The sequence below is a fragment of the Oreochromis aureus genome, linkage group 5 (assembly GCF_013358895.1).
Source record: "Oreochromis aureus strain Israel breed Guangdong linkage group 5, ZZ_aureus, whole genome shotgun sequence".
Taxonomy (NCBI): Eukaryota; Metazoa; Chordata; class Actinopteri; order Cichliformes; family Cichlidae; genus Oreochromis; species Oreochromis aureus.
In genome coordinates, this window is record NC_052946.1 from 18,606,472 (window position 1) to 18,624,522 (window position 18,051).

General features: G+C 39.3%; 2 protein-coding genes across 5 annotated transcripts; both read left to right on the forward strand.

Moving 5' to 3' along the window:
- The first annotated feature begins 2,293 nt into the window (after nucleotides 1–2,293).
- On the forward strand, nucleotides 2,294–7,472 carry LOC116333874 (ras-related protein rab7-like). 2 transcript variants are annotated; one of them, XM_039612335.1, is made up of 5 exons: nucleotides 2,294–2,522; nucleotides 3,131–3,257; nucleotides 3,444–3,662; nucleotides 6,269–6,397; nucleotides 6,503–7,472. In XM_039612335.1, exons 2-5 carry the CDS (start codon nucleotides 3,150–3,152, stop codon nucleotides 6,605–6,607), a joined length of 561 nt encoding a protein of 186 aa, XP_039468269.1. In that variant the 5' UTR covers nucleotides 2,294–2,522; nucleotides 3,131–3,149; the 3' UTR covers nucleotides 6,608–7,472. The 2 variants fall into 2 exon arrangements, with proteins under 2 accessions (XP_039468269.1, XP_031613011.2); XM_031757151.2 differs by having other exon boundaries at nucleotides 2,295–2,509.
- A 949-nt stretch (nucleotides 7,473–8,421) lies between these two features.
- Nucleotides 8,422–17,645, forward strand: LOC116333929 (ras-related protein rab7-like). 3 transcript variants are annotated; one of them, XM_039612337.1, is made up of 6 exons: nucleotides 8,422–8,450; nucleotides 11,715–11,755; nucleotides 12,409–12,535; nucleotides 12,722–12,940; nucleotides 15,765–15,893; nucleotides 16,005–17,643. In XM_039612337.1, the coding sequence occupies exons 3-6, from the start codon at nucleotides 12,428–12,430 to the stop codon at nucleotides 16,101–16,103; spliced, it is 555 nt and encodes a 184-aa protein (XP_039468271.1). In that variant the 5' UTR covers nucleotides 8,422–8,450; nucleotides 11,715–11,755; nucleotides 12,409–12,427; the 3' UTR covers nucleotides 16,104–17,643. The 3 variants fall into 3 exon arrangements, with proteins under 3 accessions (XP_039468271.1, XP_039468272.1, XP_039468270.1); XM_039612338.1 differs by lacking the exon at nucleotides 11,715–11,755 and having other exon boundaries at nucleotides 8,431–8,450; nucleotides 16,005–17,645; XM_039612336.1 differs by lacking the exon at nucleotides 8,422–8,450 and having other exon boundaries at nucleotides 11,457–11,755.
- Nucleotides 17,646–18,051: the final 406 nt, after the last annotated feature.

Here is an 18,051-nt window from a genome sequence, read left to right on the forward strand (position 1 = left end):
GTAATTTTTTCCACCAAAACTGAAACACCACCATCCTATTGGTCAGATTATTCTCTTAAAGGCTTCAAAAAGGTGTCATCAGCCTGTCCCCAGGTCCAGTTCAGCAGTTCAAATTAACAGAGGAAAGATTTTGCAGAACAATCAGTTACAACAGCGCATGACTGTCAAAGCAGCTATGTCTCTAATTTTATCCATCTGAGTTAGAAAAATCCACTTATTCAGTTGGGCATTGTTTGCCTTACTTTTAGAGGCAGCAAGTGGCCTTTCGGGGCACTGCAGCTTCCAATTTTCAAGTTGGAACTAAATCACTTCCTTGTTCACCCATTTCAGATTTCCTGAACTCAAAAATTTCAAACACAGGATGGAACAATGAACTTTAATGAAAACAGGGTAAATCCCCCAGGATAACTGCAAACATGGCAACTCAGGGTTCAACATCCAGAATAGTGAAGCTGGGGATCAAACTACAAGCAATCTGATTCACTGATGACTCCTACACCACCCCTGATGGAGGACATAAAAAGTTTTCACTGCACAGCAGGGATAAAGCTTCTGCCTATAAAAAGCATCGTAAAATGCCCCTTCCTCTTTGTGAAATTTTGTCTGGGGGAACATTGACGTCTTTAAACAGACTATGTTAAATAAATATGCTAGACATCTTTGTGCTAGCGTTGCAGGCAAACATGTCCTGTCACGTTTGTTTTCCGTGTTGAATAGTTTTTCTTTCATTTGTGACTCACAGGTCACACAGCTACCCATCATTGTCTGATCATACAACACCTATTTCTTGTACCAACAAGCTTGAGGACAAAATGAAATCTGTTGCCATACATGCAACAGATTTCATTTTTTAATTCTTTCTGACACTACCATCAACTTTTTTCCAACAGATGTTGTGCAGAGTAGAAAGACTGAGATATGCTACATGGACAAAATTACTGGTCCTCACTCCTCACAGTCTTTAAATTCAAGTGTTTTCAGTCCCACTGCCACAGCTCAAGCACTGAGCCAGGCAGTCTGCCTTTACAAACATTTGTGAAAGAATGGGTTGTTCTAAAGAGCTCGCTGAATTCGAGTGTTGTACTGTAACAGCAACAATTCAGTTTGTGAAATGTTTTCCCTCTTAGATATTCCACCATTAACTGTAAGATGTAACAAATTGCAAAGTGGGCCAAATTAGGCCAGACACAGCACGCTTATAGTTTACTGGTAGAAAAATGCATGCTTGAGCTCTAAAAGGACATTCTGAGTCAGGAATACACCTGTATGCTATGAATCAGCTTTGAGAAAATACTGCTTACTGTCAGAGAGCTGCTGCACTAGTCTTTTCTGTTTTGTCAGTAACACTGCGATGCCCGTTTACCACAGATATGACAAAGGTTTGGGTAAAAGTTAAAGCAGCCTCTTATGAAATCTGTCATGAAATGGCTGTGCTGCAGGCAGGATAAGGATCCAGATGCATGACTTGTGAGACAAGAACTCAAAAAAGCTTTAATGCTGGAGTCTTTACATACAAAATACAAAAAATAAAACACAAAACAAGACAGGGCTGGAGCCAGGAATACAAAACTAGGACTCTGGGGGGAGACACAAGGAACAAGGGAGCACACAGCATAGAGAGAAGACACAACAATAAACAGAGAGCGAGTGAGACAATAAATGCACACCAGGTAATTAGGGAGATGAGAAACACTGGTACATGACTGAAGCTACTCAAGGAAAACAAGACAAAGGAAGCAAAACAAAATATGTGACACAAGAGACTATCAAAATAAAACAGGAAATAACACTGAGACAGAGACTCAAAAATACAAACTATCTCAATTCTTTCTTTCCTTTTCTTTACTTCAAGCTTTGGGCTCTAAAATATATCAGGTGATCACAACACATAAAGGTAGCAGTACAAGATATATTCACTTACTTATATACTGTGCACACCCCTGAGCAGTGTTCAAAAAAGATTACACAACAGTTAGCTGCTGCTCCTGCTCAAACTAAAGGGATACACTGGATGTGGCTGATCAAAGCTGTGGGTCAGTCAGTCACATCCAGTGTGGCAAACAAATTCCTTAATCGATGTATAAGTGAAAATAAATATATATGCATGTTGATGGAGACCTCATGTTATGTTTGTGATTGTGGTTGTTTTGCATAATTATACCATACAAAGTTTGACAGTGGATTGAGAGCTGTGTGCTGTCAGCTTAGTGATACTGCAATCAGCTGAAACATTGATGTCACCTGGTTTGAGGAGGAGTTGGATTGATTTGCCAAACAGGTTATAAGGTAGATGACTGGAATGAGTGGCATTCATACATGATTGGTGCAGGGCCTATCATTGCAAGCGCAGGGTGCAGGGCCTGTCAGCCTGTTAGGTTGTGACTTGCAATGACGAAGTCAGGAAAACATTAGTAACTAAACCCAGTTGCGTTTTGTGTTACTGCCGCTGTGGAAAAATGCCATCCAAGAAGAAATCGCTTCTGAAAGTCATCCTCCTGGGAGATTCAGGGTGAGGTTTTGAGGTTAATGTCATTTAAATGTTACTTCGTCATTGGTACAAGCTGTTGTTGTGCAATAAGCTGTTGCTAGTCAGAATATTAACTATGTATCTTGCATGTAAGACTTAGTTAATGCTATTGTTATACGTTAGTTGCTGAAATGCTGTTTATCAGATATCCACAGCTAAGAGTGAAACAAACATTTTATTTTATTTTTTTGCCTTGTCAGAGTTGCTTCCTCGTACCAATCACTGCTCTCTCACACATGGGAATTATTAAGTATTTGCACTGATTGAAGTTGAAACTGAATTGACTGAATCTGTTATGAAACTTATTAGGGTTGGATAATATTATCATACTCTTATTTTATTTTCCTTTATCACATGAATATAGACAATATAAACGGCTATACTGCTATACAGACCACATGTTACATTGGTTGGTGATATGTTTGGGGTAATCATATTTCAACCTCTCTATACTTTATCCTGCTTCTGTTTAAACTCAACTTGGAAAGAAAATTAATAAAAGCTTTAATCACATTCAAATATATCACCAAGCTCTGAGTGAATGGTGGTAATTTAATTGCTGTATATTTCATATTTCTGTTGTGCTGCTGTTTCTTTTCTCAGTGTTGGGAAGACCTCCTTAATGAACCAGTATGCCATCAAGACATTTAGTAACCAGTACAAAGCCACAATAGGAGCAGACTTCCTGACGAAGGAGGTGATGGTTGACGACCGGGTTGTTGTATTGCAGGTGTGGCATAAAAAGTAGATGGACTCTTTGATCATATGAGGACAAATGAAGATGTAAATGTTTAAAGCTTCAAGCACAGCTTTATTGAGAAAAGACATTTCCAGGTCCTTAGTAGGACGTTGTTGTTTTGCATTATCTCTAATCTTGGTGTCATGGTACTAACTGCGTTGCTCTTTCATTGCCTAGATCTGGGACACAGCTGGCCAGGAGAGGTTCCGGTCTGTGAATGTTACATACTATCGTGGAGCAGACTGCTGTGTGCTGGTTTTTGATGTTACTGCACCCGATACATTCAAATCACTTGACAGCTGGATGGACCATTTTCTGATTGAGGGCTACCCTCGACATCCTGAGGACTTCCCATTTGTGGTGCTAGGCAACAAGATTGACTTGGAAAACAGACAGGTTGGTCTGAGATTCCTGAGACAAAAAGGCCCGGGTTCAGTATGTTTGTTAAAAGGCTGTCTCTGCCATAGCATAGATAACTTTACTTCACAGTACTGGTATTGAATTTCCCATCAGAAAGAATGCAGGTGCTTTCCAGCTCATGATGGTAACTGAAGTGCTTGTGTTTTAAACGATTAGCTGACTGATGTATGTTGACTAAAATACTGCCTGATTGAAGTGTTATTGACTGACTGTCTAAATCACACTTGATATTATTCAAAAACACTGATTGTACCTGAATGAGCAGACATTAGGGGACAGAAATCAACTGACCAGGTAAAACTGTATAACATAACATTTGCTTGGTTCTTTATTCTCTTTGTAAAACTGCTTTATTCTTTATTCAGCTGTTTTCATATAAGAAACACTGGCCTCCCACTTCCATCAGTGGAGGCTAGAGGGAGCCTAATTTGTAGCGCCAATCGTTGCTTGCCCTCTAAGCCCCTATAAGGCAGACTCTGAGTCAGGAATACGCATGTATGTTATGTAGCAATTAGGATGATCTTTGAGGAAATACTGCTAAATATTACAGTAAGACAGCTGGTGCAGTAGACTTTCTGTTTTGTTAGTAACAATGTGATGACTGTTTACATGCCACAGATATGACTAAGGTAAGGGAAAAGATAAAGCAGCCTCTTATGAAATCAAGGTTGATTTTGTCTCTCAAGTCTATTTGTAAATGGATAAGATTTAAAGATAAATTTTCACGACTCTCACATATTTTTAGTGAAAAACACTTTTTTTTTTTTTTTTTTTTTCTGATATGTTTTGAAAATGAAAGCAGAGTAAAACCTTTTCTAGTGCCTGTCAGTCAAAGCTAGGAAGGAAAGCACTGAGTGCGGTATGTTTGGAAGAGCCAGATCTGCTGATTCAATTTAATTGTTTCTCTGTTAAACTTTCTCTTAGTTTTAAGATATATGCTAAGGTGAAGGTCCATCTTGCATGCCTTGTCAGCCTGAGCAGGGGCAATAGAGCGAGCTCCAGCGTAGGTGGGAGTTTAAACTAAAGAAACTGAGGTTGAGACAAATATTAGGTTGCATCAGTTGGTGTTGATAAGCTCTCGTTCTGCTACTGTCGGTGCACAGGTGTCTCCTCCTCCAGAAATATTCACCCAGTTCGAGTGTTTTCTGAGAACAGAACTCAGACTTTTTTCACTGAATTCAAGTGCATAGAGGTTTCGCTGCACTGGTCTCAGCATGTGTGGGCCATAATGCTGCAGTGTGAATTGACAGATAAGTCCCAGGAAGCTTGTTCTGCCTTTTCTGCTGAGTACGGTCTGGTTTATAAAAAGCTCAGACACATCCTTGTGCCTGACACCTACTGATGGCGTTTTAGAAGTCTCAGAAAAACATCAGGTCAAAGCTACAGTCATTTTACCAGAGAGAAGAGAAACTTATGCTGGTGCTCTGCATGTAACGCTACTGACTTGTGTGGGGTCAACATTTCAACATCCTAGTCACACCGCCCTAAAGACTGGTTAGTTACCCTCTGGCAACTTCTGGTCCCGAGGGCTACATGTACATCCCTCAGGACATGGGGATACATGTGTATCCTCTGACCAAAAACCTCCTTGCAATTGTTTTGATTGCTAACATTGCGAATACTAGGCCGCTCTCCAAAGGACAACAAAAAACTGGAAATGGGCATGGCAACATGTTTTCAGTGTGCGGAAAAATTTCAAAAGGGAAACAGTGGAACATGTTTTATTAAACTTTAGTAAATACAAAGGACCTAGAGAAATTCTGCATCTTTATTCCTACTCTGTGGACAGGAGGGTGTTTGATCATTTTACATTTCTCATTCTTTTGTATAGTAATCAACTGCTTAGTTTTTTTTTTTTTTATTTATTTAGTTTTTATTTTGATAGCAGTTTGTCCGTCTTAGTTTAATTAATAATTAAAAGTGCCTCCTTGACTATTTTTCTGCCTGGACACTTCTTCTTACTTTTTCCTGGTCCACTGGACCTCTTAGGGGACGTAACAGATGTGTGAGAAAGGAGAAATTACAATACTGAGCAGAGGGAGTAAAGGCACTTCTATGGCCAGTGAAATGCATGGCTTATATTTGTATGGGATAAATAAAGATGTTTGTTTCAGGCCATTTGTACATAGCTTAATATAATAGTGTTTTAAACATTGCTGACGTCCGTAAAGTGTCACAAAGTAATCTCAAAGTTTAGAAATTCTTTAGTCTATTGGTAGACAAATTGTCCATAAAGGCAGATAGTTTAGGACTTAGGCTACCTGACCTAGTTGTGGGCCCACAACTAAAGATAAGAATAGTGTGTCTCTGCACTTTAGACTTAAACATTAGATCATACTTTAGATCAGTTAATGCAGAAAACTGGGCATTTACAAAGTGTCCACACTGTTCTGACAAATCTGCAGCAACCATGGGATTGAGTCAAATCAGAATGAGCCAGAATCTCGGAGGAATATTTCCAGCACTTTGTTGAATCTACGTTATAAAGAAATAAGGCAGTTCTGAAAGCAAACAGGGGTCCAGCCTGACACCAACCAGTGAGTATAATTAAGATGATTATTAATGATATTGTATATCCACAGGTGACCACCAAAAGGGCTCAGGACTGGTGCCAAAGTAAGAACAACATCCCCTACTTTGAGACCAGTGCGAAAGATGCCACAAATGTAGAACAGGCATTCCAGACAATTGTACGTAACGCACTCAAACAGGTGAGTTACAGTTTTATGGAATGAGGGGGGGGGAAAAAAAAAATGTTGGTTTTGGAATACATTGTGTGATTGTTGACTCTTCAAATCTCTGTTGGCTTTTTTCAGGCCTCACAGGGGACAGATGTGGAGTTGTATCATGACTTCCCAGAGCCCATAGTATTAGGAGAGAATGATGAATCTGAGTCTTCAGCAAAAAGATGCAGCTGCTAAGGGAAAACTTGGACTATCTTCTCTCTTGGCCTTTTGGAAACACACTGTCACCTTTGTTATATCACCTCCACCTCACTCCCAGGAAGGGAAACAGCCTACTGTTCTCCCTCCTCCATGCCATTGTTTATTCCATCAACACTACCCTTCACACAATGTGATGCACATGGAAAGGCCCCCTCTATTTTTATACACAAATTAATACACATTTCTAGCATCTCTCTCAGGAATCTTGGGGTAACCTTTGACTGATTTTTCACTTTGAATGCTCGCATTAAATCTCTGGTTCATCTTTGCTTTTATCACTTTAAATCGATTAAGAAACGGAGTCAAATTCAATTGTGTTATGCTCTGAATTGCACTGAATATTATTCATGTCTTTACTTCATTGGGTTTAAGTTGCTCATTTGTTTTGATGGTTATTATCTTAACAAGACCTCCTTGGAACTTTGAAGGTTGTACCACTGACGAACTCTTCTAAATACTCACATATCACATTGTTGCTACCTCAGCTGAACTGACTCCCGATGAACTTCCATATACATTTTAAGATTTTTATTTTATTTTTTTTTTGGTTTATTTTAATAATAGACGAACATCAGTGAACTTTTGCATCCATGTATCTCCAGCATATCCCAGAGGTCTCATGTAATCAGGGCTTGCTGGCGCTGCAGCAAACAAAGATAGAGATGGAGTACAAAAGACATCTCTCCCTCTGAGATCTGTGGACTTGGTGGATTAGTTTTTAAAAACTTAGATTTTTAAACTTGTTTTGGAGTAATTTTTTTCTTATGTTTTAGCATTTTGTTGTTAAACACTGATATTTATCTTAAAAGATCGAATGTACATAAAAAAAATGTTTAATTTATTTTACCCCCTCAGGTGTGTAATTGCATAACGCCTTAATCACAGATGCAGAGAACTGATATCATTTTTTCCCATCTATGTTGGCCTTCAGTTCACAAAGTTTTGATTCACTGTAAACCAGTTGGTATTATTGGTATGATTTGTTTTGTTTTTTGTTTGTTTGATTTTTTTTTTTTTTAAGTAAAGGAGAAAAAACTACTAGTATAGGTGTGGAATGCACTGTGCTTCAGTTTTTAGGTCATTAACTATTGTTATCAGTTACTTTTTTTTTTAGGTACACCTGTTCAACTGCTTGTTAGCTCAAATATCTAATCAGCCAATCACATGGCAGGAACTCATAGGAGACATGGTCAAAATGACCTGCTGCAGATCAAAATGAGAAAGGAAGGTGATTCGAGTTAATTTGAATGGTACCAAAAGGGCCGATCTAACAATTTTAGAAACTGAACTACTGTAACAGACTAGTGTAATTTTTTCCACCAAAAGTGAAACATCACCATCCTATTGGTCAGATTATTCTCTTAAAGGCTTCAAAAAGGTGTCATCAGCCTGTCCCCAGGTCCAGTTCAGCAGTTCAAATTAACAGAGGAAAGATTTTGCAGAACAATCAGTTACAACAGCGCATGACTGTCAAAGCAGCTATGTCTCTAATTTGATCCATCTGAGTTAGAAAAATCCACCTATTCAGTTGGGCATTGTTTGCCTTACTTTTAGAGGCAGCAAGTGGCCTTTAGGGCAGGGCTCTAGAGTGCGACCAATTTGGTCGCAAATGCGACCAAATTTTTCCGTGGTGCGACTAAAAAAAACCATTTGGTCGCACCTGTTTGGGTAACAAAAAAAAAATCTCTGCAACTCTCCATGTGGTCAACAACAGACACACATTATGCCCCTATCGTGGACTAAACCAATCAGAGATAGTCAGGGGCGGGACCTCTCTGATTGGCCGTGGTCCAGTGGAAAGTGCAGGTAGAAGAGGGAGGTGAGTAGCTTTAATAAGGCGATATCAATTCATTAACGGATTCCACACAAAGACGTAAACACAGAGCGACCCGACGCATCAGAATCAGCTTTGTCTTTCTCGGCTTTCTCACCGGACGGCCCGCAGACGGACACGCTGTCGGAGCTTAGCGATTCTGATGCGTCGGGTCCGCGCTGTGTTTCCGTCTTTTTGCGCTGATTCTGAGCTGCAGGTTTTGTCTCTCCAACCAAAATTCGCCGAGCCAAAAAGAAGCAGCAAACTGCGCTTCACATTTGATCAATGTCGTCATGAATTCCCTCTGACTTTTGCTGTTTTGCTTCCCACGATAAAATTACACTTCCTACACAGCTCCCTGTGTGTACTTCAAGAACAGTTTCCCGTCTCAAATCTCTGTTTTCTGGATTATTCATTCGCTTATTACCCACCAGTCTACCGTTGTTTACAGCGCTGTCTTTTTCTTTTTTCATGTAAATGACGTCCGACAAGAAAGCCTAATTTCTGCTGTTCAATACTGAAGAAATTTAAACTTCTTAAAATTATGCAAAATTTCAGAATATTGCAGAATATTTTTAAGGTTATCTGCTATAAAAAGCCAGACCAGGAAAATCTCCTTCATGTTTTTCTGTGTTTTATTCTCAGTTACTTTGACACAAAGGCATCTGCTGTGATGTTCACAATTCTGATGAAGTCTCACAAGTGTCAGTACTGATAAATGATCAGAATTATAATATTTCTGACTGTCTGAGGCTAAACTGAATCGAATCAGGACTTTGAGAATCGGAATCGAATGGATTATAGAAATCAGTGATGATACCCAGCCCTAGTGAGCAGCCTAGGCCTGACAGAAGTGGATGTAGCTGTGGGTAATAAGAAAAGATGAAAAGAACTATTGATAACTTTTGTGTTAAGTTAAGGACTGATCCGTCTGAAATTCATAGCCAGCTCTGACATGGTGCCATCAATCTTTGAATGCTGAAAAAGCAGCAGTGTATCCAGAAAACACACTTTATGCTGCAATAAAGCACTGCCCAAGTGTCCCCTCTCCCACTGCCTTTCAGCAGCATGCAACAGCAAACAGGTCGTCAGAGGAGGCCAAGATGATGATTAAGTTTAACATTTTCTACAATATTGATAAAGCACTTTAAGCACAAGATTGTTAGTTAATAATTTAGAAATGAATATTGTCTGTATGGACTTCCCCCCCAAAGAAGGTGCACATGTAAAACTGCGGTGTTAAGCGAAGCGGTTGAAAAATTTGAGTGCGCCTAACTTTTGTGCCGGTACGCCTAAATTTTTTAAGTTAGGCGTACCGGTGCGCCCATGTCAAAAAGTTAGTCTAGAGCCCTGCTTTAGGGGCACTGCAGCTTCCAATTTTCAGTGAAAAATCCCATTTTCAAGTTGGAACTAAGTCACTTCCTTGTTCACCCATTTCAAATTTCCTGAACTCAAAAGTTTCAAACACAGGACGGAACAACGAGCTTTAATGAAAACAGGGTAAATCCCCCAGGATAACTGCAAACATGGCAACTTGGGGTTCAACATCCAGAATGGTGAAGCTGGGGATAAGATTCACTGATGACTCCTACACCACCCCTGATGGAGGACATAAAAAGTTTTTAATTAAAAGGGATAAAGCTCCTGTCCATAAAAAGCATCATAAAATGCCCCTTCCTCTTTGTGAAATTTTGTCTGGGGGAATATTGATGTTTTCAAATAGACAGACTATGTTAAATAAATATGCTAGACATCTTTGTGCAGGCAAACATGTCCTGTCACGTTTGTTTTCTATGTTGAATAGTTTTTCCAACACATGTTGTGCAGAGTAGAAAGACTGAGATATGCTACATGGACAAAATTACTGGTCCTCACTCCTCACAGTCTTTAAATTCAGGTGTTTGCAGTCCCACTGCCACAGCTCAAGCACTGAGCCAGGCAGTCTGCCTTTACAAACATTTGTGAAAGAATGGGTTGTTCTAAAGAGCTCGCTGAATTCGAGTGTTGTACTGTAACAGCAACAATTCAGTTTGTGAAATGTTTTCCCTCTTAGATATTCCACCATTAACTGTAAGATGTAACAAACTGCAAAGTGGGTCAAATTAGGCCAGACAGAACAGGCTTATAGTTTACTGGTAGAAAAATGCATGCTTGAGCTCTAAAAGGACATTCTGAGTCAGGAATACACCTGTATGCTATGAATCAGCTTTGAGAAAATACTGCTTACTGTCAGAGAGCTGCTGCACTAGTCTTTTCTGTTTTGTCAATAACACTGCGATGCCCGTTTACCACAGATATGACAAAGGTTTGGGTAAAAGTTAAAGCAGCCTCTTATGAAATCTGTCATGAAATGGCTGTGCTGCAGGCAGGATAAGGATCCAGATGCATGACTTGTGAGACAAGAACTCAAAAAAGCTTTAATGCTGGAGTCTTTACATACAAAATACAAAAAATAAAACACAAAACAAGACAGGGCTGGAGCCAGGAATACAAAACTAGAACTCTAGGGGGGAGACACAAGGAACAAGGGAGCACACAGCATAGAGGGAGGACACTGCAATAAATACACACCAGGTAATTAGGGAGATGAGAAACACTGGTAAATGACTGAAGCTACTCAAGGAAAACAAGAAAAAGGAAGTAAAACAAAATACGTGACACAAGAGACTATCAAAATAAAACAGGAAATAACACTGAGACAGACTCAAAATTACAAACAGTGTAATTTCCTTCTTTTTTCTTTTTTTTTACTTCAAGCTTTGGGCTCTAAAATATATCAGCTGATCACAACACTTAAAGGTAGCAGTACAAGATATATTCACTTATATTCACTTACATGTTCAAAAAAGATTACACAACAGTTAGATCCAGTTGACACACTGGATGTGGCTGACCCACGGCTTAGGTCAGTCACATCCAGTGTGGCAAACAAATTCTTTAATCAATGCATGTTGACGCAGAACTCATGTTATGTTTGTGATTGTGGTTGTTTTGCATAATTATACCATACAAAGCTTGACAGTGGATTGAGATCTGTGTGCTGTCAGCTTAGTGACACCGAAATCAGCTGAAACATTTGATATCACCTGATTTGAGGAGGAGTTGGATTGATTTGCCAAACAGGTTATAAGGTAGATGACTGGAATGAGTGGCATTCATACATGATTGGTGGAGGGCCATGAAAACTCAATACAGGAAGTCAGGAAAGCATTAGTAACTAAACTCTCTTGCGTTTTGTGTTACTGCCACTGTGGAAAAATGACATCCAAGAAGAGGGTGGTCCTGAAAGTCATCATCCTGGGAGATTCAGGGTGAGATTTTGAGGTTAATGTCTTTTAAATGTAATTTTAAATTGTGTTACTTCGTCGTTGGCACGAGTTGTTGTTGTTGTTGTTGTGCAATAAACTGTCGCTAATCAGAATATTAACTATGTATCTTGCATGTAAGACTTAGTTAATCCTATTGTTTTATGCACAATTATACCTTAGTTGCTTAAATACTGTTTAAGGGAATGTTTAAAACTACTTAATAAAGGTGGTTTAAGTGTGCATAACAACACAAAGCTGTTTATCAGATATCCACAGCTGAGAGTGAAACAAACATTTTCTTGATTGTCAGAGTTGCTTCCTCGTACCAATCACTGCTCTCTCACTCATGTGGATTATTACATATTTGCACCGATCAAAGATAAAAATGAATTTACTGAATCTATTCTCTTATTATGGATGGATAATATTATCATACTCTTATTTTATTTTCCTTTACCACATGAATACAGACAATATAACCGGCTATACTGCTATACAGACCACACGTTAAAGTGGTTGGTGATATGTTTGAAGCAGTCATATTTGAAACCTGTCTATACTTTATGCTGCTTTTATTTAAACTCAACTTGGAATGGAAATTTAAAAAAGCTTTAACCACATTCATATATCTGTTGTGCTGCTGTTTCTTTTCTCAGTGTTGGGAAGACCTCCTTAATGAACCAGTATGCCATCAAGAAATTTAGTAACCAGTACAAAGCCACAATAGGAGCAGACTTCCTGACGAAGGAGGTGATGGTTGAAGACCGGGTTGTTGTATTGCAGGTGTGGCATAAAAAGTAGATGGACTCTTTGATCATATGAGGACAAATGAAGATGTAAATGTTTAAAGCTTCAAGCACAGCTTTATTGAGAAAAGAATTTTCCAGGTCCTTAGTAGGACGTTGTTGTTTTGCATTATCTCTAATCTTGGTGTCCTGGTACTAACTGCGTTCCTCTTCCATTGCCTAGATCTGGGACACAGCTGGCCAGGAGAGGTTCCGGTCTTTGAATGCTGCGTTCTATCGTGGAGCAGACTGCTGTGTGCTGGTTTTTGACTTGACAGCACCCAATACCTTCATATCACTTAACAACTGGAAGGACGAGTTTCTGATCCAGGCCTGTCCTCGAAATCCAGAGAACTTCCCATTTGTGGTGCTAGGCAACAAGATTGACTTGGAAAACAGACAGGTTGGTATGAGATTCCTGAGACAAAAAGGCCCAGGTTCAGTATGTTTGTTAAAAGGCTGTCTCTGCCATAGCATAGATAACTTTACTTCACAGTACTGGTATTGAATTTCCCATCAGAAAGAATGCAGGTGCTTTCCAGCTCATGATGGTAACTGAAGTGCTTGTGTTTTAAACGATTAGCTGACTGATGTATGTTGACTAAAATACTGCCTGATTGAAGTGTTATTGACTGACTGTCTAAATCACACTTGATATTATTCAAAAACACTGATTGTACCTGAATGAGCAGACATTAGGGGACAGAAATCAACTGACCAGGTAAAACTGTATAACATAACCTTTGCTTGGTTCTTTATTCTCTTTGTAAAACTGCTTTATTCTTTATTCAGCTGTTTTCATATAAGAAACACTGGCCTCCCACTTCCATCAGTGGAGGCTAGAGGGAGCCTAATTTGTAGCGCCAATCGTTGCTTGCCCTCTAAGCCCCTATAAGGCAGACTCTGAGTCAGGAATACGCATGTATGTTATGTAGCAATTAGGATGATCTTTGAGGAAATACTGCTAAATATTACAGTAAGACAGCTGGAGCAGTAGACTTTCTGTTTTGTTAGTAACAATGTGATGACTGTTTACATGCCACAGATATGACTAAGGTAAGGGAAAAGATAAAGCAGCCTCTTATGAAATCAAGGTTGATTTTGTCTCTCAAGTCTATTTATAAATGGATAAGATTTAAAGATAAACTTTCACGATTCACATATTTTTAGTGAAAAACACTTTTCTGATACGTTTTGAAAATGAAAGCAGAGTAAAACCTTTTCTAGTGCCTGTCAGTCAAAGCTAGGAAGGAAAGCACTGAGTGCGGTATGTTTGGAAGAGCCAGATCTGCTGATTCAATTTAATTGTTTCTCTGTTAAACTTTCTCTTAGTTTTAAGATATATGCTAAGGTGAAGGTCCATCTTGCATGCCATTTCAGCCTGAGCAGGGGCAATAGAGCGAGTTCCAGCGTAGGTGGGAGTTTAAACTAAAGAAACTGAGGCTGAGACAGATATTAGGTTGCAGCGATTGGAGCTGATAAGCTCCTGTTCTGCTACTGTCGGTGCACAGGTGTCTCCTCCTCCAGAAATATTCACCCATTTCGAGTGTTTTCTGAGAACAGAACTCAGACTTTTTTCACTGAATTCAAGTGCATAGAGGTTTCGCTGCACTGGTCTCAGCATGTGTGGGCCATAATGCTGCAGTGTGAATTGACAGATAAGTCCCAGGAAGCTTGTTCTGCCTTTTCTGCTGAGTACGGTCTGGTTTATAAAAAGCTCAGACACCATCCTTGTGCCTGACACCTACTGATGGCGTTTTAGAAGTCTCAGAAAAACATCAGGTCAAAGCTACAGTCATTTTACCAGAGAGAAGAGAAAGTTGAACTGCTGTTGCTCCGCATCTAAAGCTACTGACTTGTGATGTTTATTTGGCTGCCACTTTGGATGTGTGACAATAATTGTGACTACATAAGGTCAAGGGTCAACATTTCAACATCCTAGTCACACCGCCCTAAAGACTGGTTAGTGACCCTCTGGCAACTTCTGGTCCTGAGGGCTACATGTACATCCCTCAGGACATGGTCAGGACATGGGGATACCTGTGTATCCTCTGACCAAAAACCTCCTTGCAATTGTTTTGATTGCTAACAGATTGCGAACACTAGGCCGCTCTCCAAAGGACAACAAAAAACTGGAAATGGACACAGCAACGTGTTGGTTAAACTTTAGTGAATACAAAGGACCTAGAGAAATTCTGCGTCTTTAAAGGCCGAAAGATAAAAAATACAGCTGGTTTGTGGAGATTACTGCACAAAGTCTTTGTGGGATAGGAACCTCCCATCTCATGGTGCCTCTTGCTGTTTGCAGTCTTGCGTCAAAAATCCAGTCAGTGGCAGTGACAGCCTGTATATTGGTTGCCAGCTGCTGAAGAAGAAAAAGCTCCAGCACTAGAGGAGCTTCTTATTCCTACTCTGTGGACAGGAGGGTGATTGATCATTTTACATTTCTCATTCTTTTGTATAGTAATCAACTGCTGAGTTTTATTTTATTTATTTATTTCGTTTTTATTTAGATAGCAGTTTGTCCGTCTTTTAGTTTAATTAATAATTAAAAGAAAAACATCTTTCTGCTCTTAAAAGTGCCTCCTTGACTATTTTTCTGCCTGGACACTTCTTCTTGCTTTGTCCTCGTCCGCTGGACCTCTTAGGGGACGTAACAGATGTGTGAGAAAGGAGAAATTACAATACTGAGCAGAGGGAGTAAAGGCTATGGCTATTGGCTAAAGGCTATTGTATGGGATAAATAAAGATGTTTGTTTCATGCCATTTGTACATAGCTTAATAAAATAGTATTTTAAACATTGTTGACGTCCGTAAAGTGTCACAAAGTTTAGAAATTCTTTAGTCTATTGGTAGACAAATTGTCTATAAAGGCAGATAGTTTAGGACTTAGGCTACCTGACCTAGTTGTGGGCCCACAACTAAAGATAAGAAGATAAGAATAGTGTGTCTCTGTACTTTAGACTTAAACATTAGATCATACTTTAGATCAGTTAATGCAGAAAACTGGGCATTTACAAAGTGTCCACACTGTTCTGACAAATCTGCAGCAACCATGTGATTGAGTCAAATCAGAATGAGCCAGAATCTTGGAGGAATATTTCCAGCACTTTGTTGAATCTATGTTATAAAGAAATAAGGCAGTTCTGAAAGCAAACAGGTTTAAAACCTGACACCAGCCAGTGAGTATAATTTAGATGACTATTAATGATATTGTATATCCACAGGTGACCACCAAAAGGGCTCAGGCCTGGTGCCAAAGTAAGAACAACATCCCCTACTTTGAGACCAGTGCAAAAGATGCCACAAATCTAGAACAGGCATTCCAGACAATCGCATGTAACGCACTCAAACAGGTGAGTTACAGTTTTATGGAATGAGGGGAAAAAAATGTTGGTTTTGGAATATATTGTGTGTGTACATTGTGTGATTGTTGACTCTTCAAATCTCTGTTGGCTTTTTTTCAGGCCTCACAGGGGACAGATGTGGAGTTGTACTTCCCAGAGCCCATAGTATTTGGAGAGAATGATGAATCTAAGTCTTCAGCAAAAAGATGCAGCTGCTAAGGGAAAACTTGGACTATCTTCTCTCTTGGCTTTTGGAAACACACTGTCACCTTTGTTACATCACCTCCACCTCACACCCAGGGAATGGAAACAGCCTACTGTTCTCCCTCCTCCATGCCATTGTTCGTTCCACCAATACTACCCTTCACACAGTGCACTGCACATGGAAAGGCCCCCTCTAGCTTTATACACAAATTAATACACATTTCTAGCATCTCTCTCAGGAATCTTGGGGTAACCTTTGACTGATTTTTCACTTTGAATGCTCGCATTAAATCTCTGGTTCATCTTTGCTTTTATCACTTTAAATCGATTAAGAAACGGAGTCAAATTCAATTGTGTCATGCTCTGAATTGCACTGAATATTATTAATGTCTTTACTTCATTGGGTTTAAGTTAACTCTTCTAAATAAGTTTAACTCTTCTAAATACTCACATATCACACTGTTGCTAACTCAGCTGAACTGACTCCCGATGAACTTCCATGTACATTTTAAGATTTTTATTTTATTTTATTTGTTTTGGTTTATTTTAATAATAGACGAGCATCAGTGTACATCAGTGAACTTTTGCATCCATGTATCTCCAGCATATCCCAGAGGTCTCATGTAATCAGGGCTTGCTGGCTCTGCAGCATACAAAGATAGAGATGGAGTACAAAAGACATCTCTCCCCCTGAGATCTGTGGACTTGGTGGATTAGTTTTTTAAAACTTAGATTTTTAAACTTGTTTTGGAATAATTTTTTTCTTATGTTTTAGCATTTTGTTGTTAAACACTTTGATATTTATCTTAAAAGATCCTATGTACATAAAATTTTTTGCTTTATTTTAAACATGATCTTTAATGCTATTTAGCATTGTTTTAACATGGGAGACTCACAGGTTTGACTTGCTTTACAAGACACCACCTAGTGGCTATTAGAGGAACTGCAATTTTGGCACTTCTGTGTTAGCTAGAGGTGTCTAGCGTTCATCCTTCCACAAAAACCACTACTACTACTACTCCTACTTACTCCTACCCCTATTTGTGATAACTTGAAATATAATTTTGCCACACTTTTTCGTATATCACTTGTATCTTGTTAGAACGTGATGATCATGATCTTATCATTAATGATCATAGTGTGAGTGGTTCCATTTGTTGACTCCCACATTAAGGGTGGTGGGACTGGATATCGGGGCCTTTCTATCACCATGTTAACAAAAGGAATATAGTCAATCCAGTGACACACTGATACATATATTTTCATGCTTTTTATTTCAGTGTAGTCATAATACTCCTGAACTCAAACTCTTTCATTTGCCGGTGAATGATAGGAATTTGCACTATTAAGGACTGTTTTTGAGCCTCCTTGACGTCAGCATGGATTTTAATGTAATGTAGTTGCATTTGGAGCTTTTCTACTGACCACTCAGAGCACTTTAGACTAAAAGTCACATTTTAACCGAACATTTGTGCAGTGTTTTATTCTATACAATTCAAGCACTTTATCTACCTCACAGCCACAGCCACTTTAGAATCAACAATTAACCTAACAAGCATGTCTTTAGACTGTGGGAGGAAGCCCATACAGGCACAGTGAGCACATGCAAACTCCACACAAGTAGTACTGCCACCACCTGTGAATTGTGAAGGATAGTGAGCTGGATGAGCTACTACGTCACTGATGTTCTCGCTTTTTAGTGGCAGATGTGGCCACTTGGGATAAATTCACTTCTGGCAAAAGACCCAATTCACACACCTACAGTCATTTTAGAGTTGAACATTAGCCTAACTCCACACATGTCTTTGGACTGTATGCAGTCAGAGTACCCGGAAAGAACACTGAAACTCAACAGAGAAAGGCCCTAGGCCCTTCTTGTTATGAGGCAACAGTGCTAATCACTGCATCACCATGCCTGTGAAGATGAATTTTCTGTCTCTATTTAGCTCAGTAACAGATTCGT

Excerpts from the sequence above, each read along its gene's own strand:
- LOC116333929 (XM_039612336.1), top strand. The coding sequence starts at position 11,703 with ATGACATCCAAGAAGAGGGTGGTCCTGAAAGTCATCATCCTGGGAGAT. Across the intron at positions 11,756-12,408 it reads ATCATCCTGGGAGATTCAGG|TGTTGGGAAGACCTCCTTAA; the intron begins GTGAGATTTTGA and ends TTCTTTTCTCAG. Across the intron at positions 12,941-15,764 it reads TTGACTTGGAAAACAGACAG|GTGACCACCAAAAGGGCTCA; the intron begins GTTGGTATGAGA and ends GTATATCCACAG.
- LOC116333874 (XM_031757151.2), top strand. The coding sequence starts at position 2,457 with ATGCCATCCAAGAAGAAATCGCTTCTGAAAGTCATCCTCCTGGGAGAT. Across the intron at positions 3,258-3,443 it reads ACCGGGTTGTTGTATTGCAG|ATCTGGGACACAGCTGGCCA; the intron begins GTGTGGCATAAA and ends TTCATTGCCTAG. Across the intron at positions 3,663-6,268 it reads TTGACTTGGAAAACAGACAG|GTGACCACCAAAAGGGCTCA; the intron begins GTTGGTCTGAGA and ends GTATATCCACAG.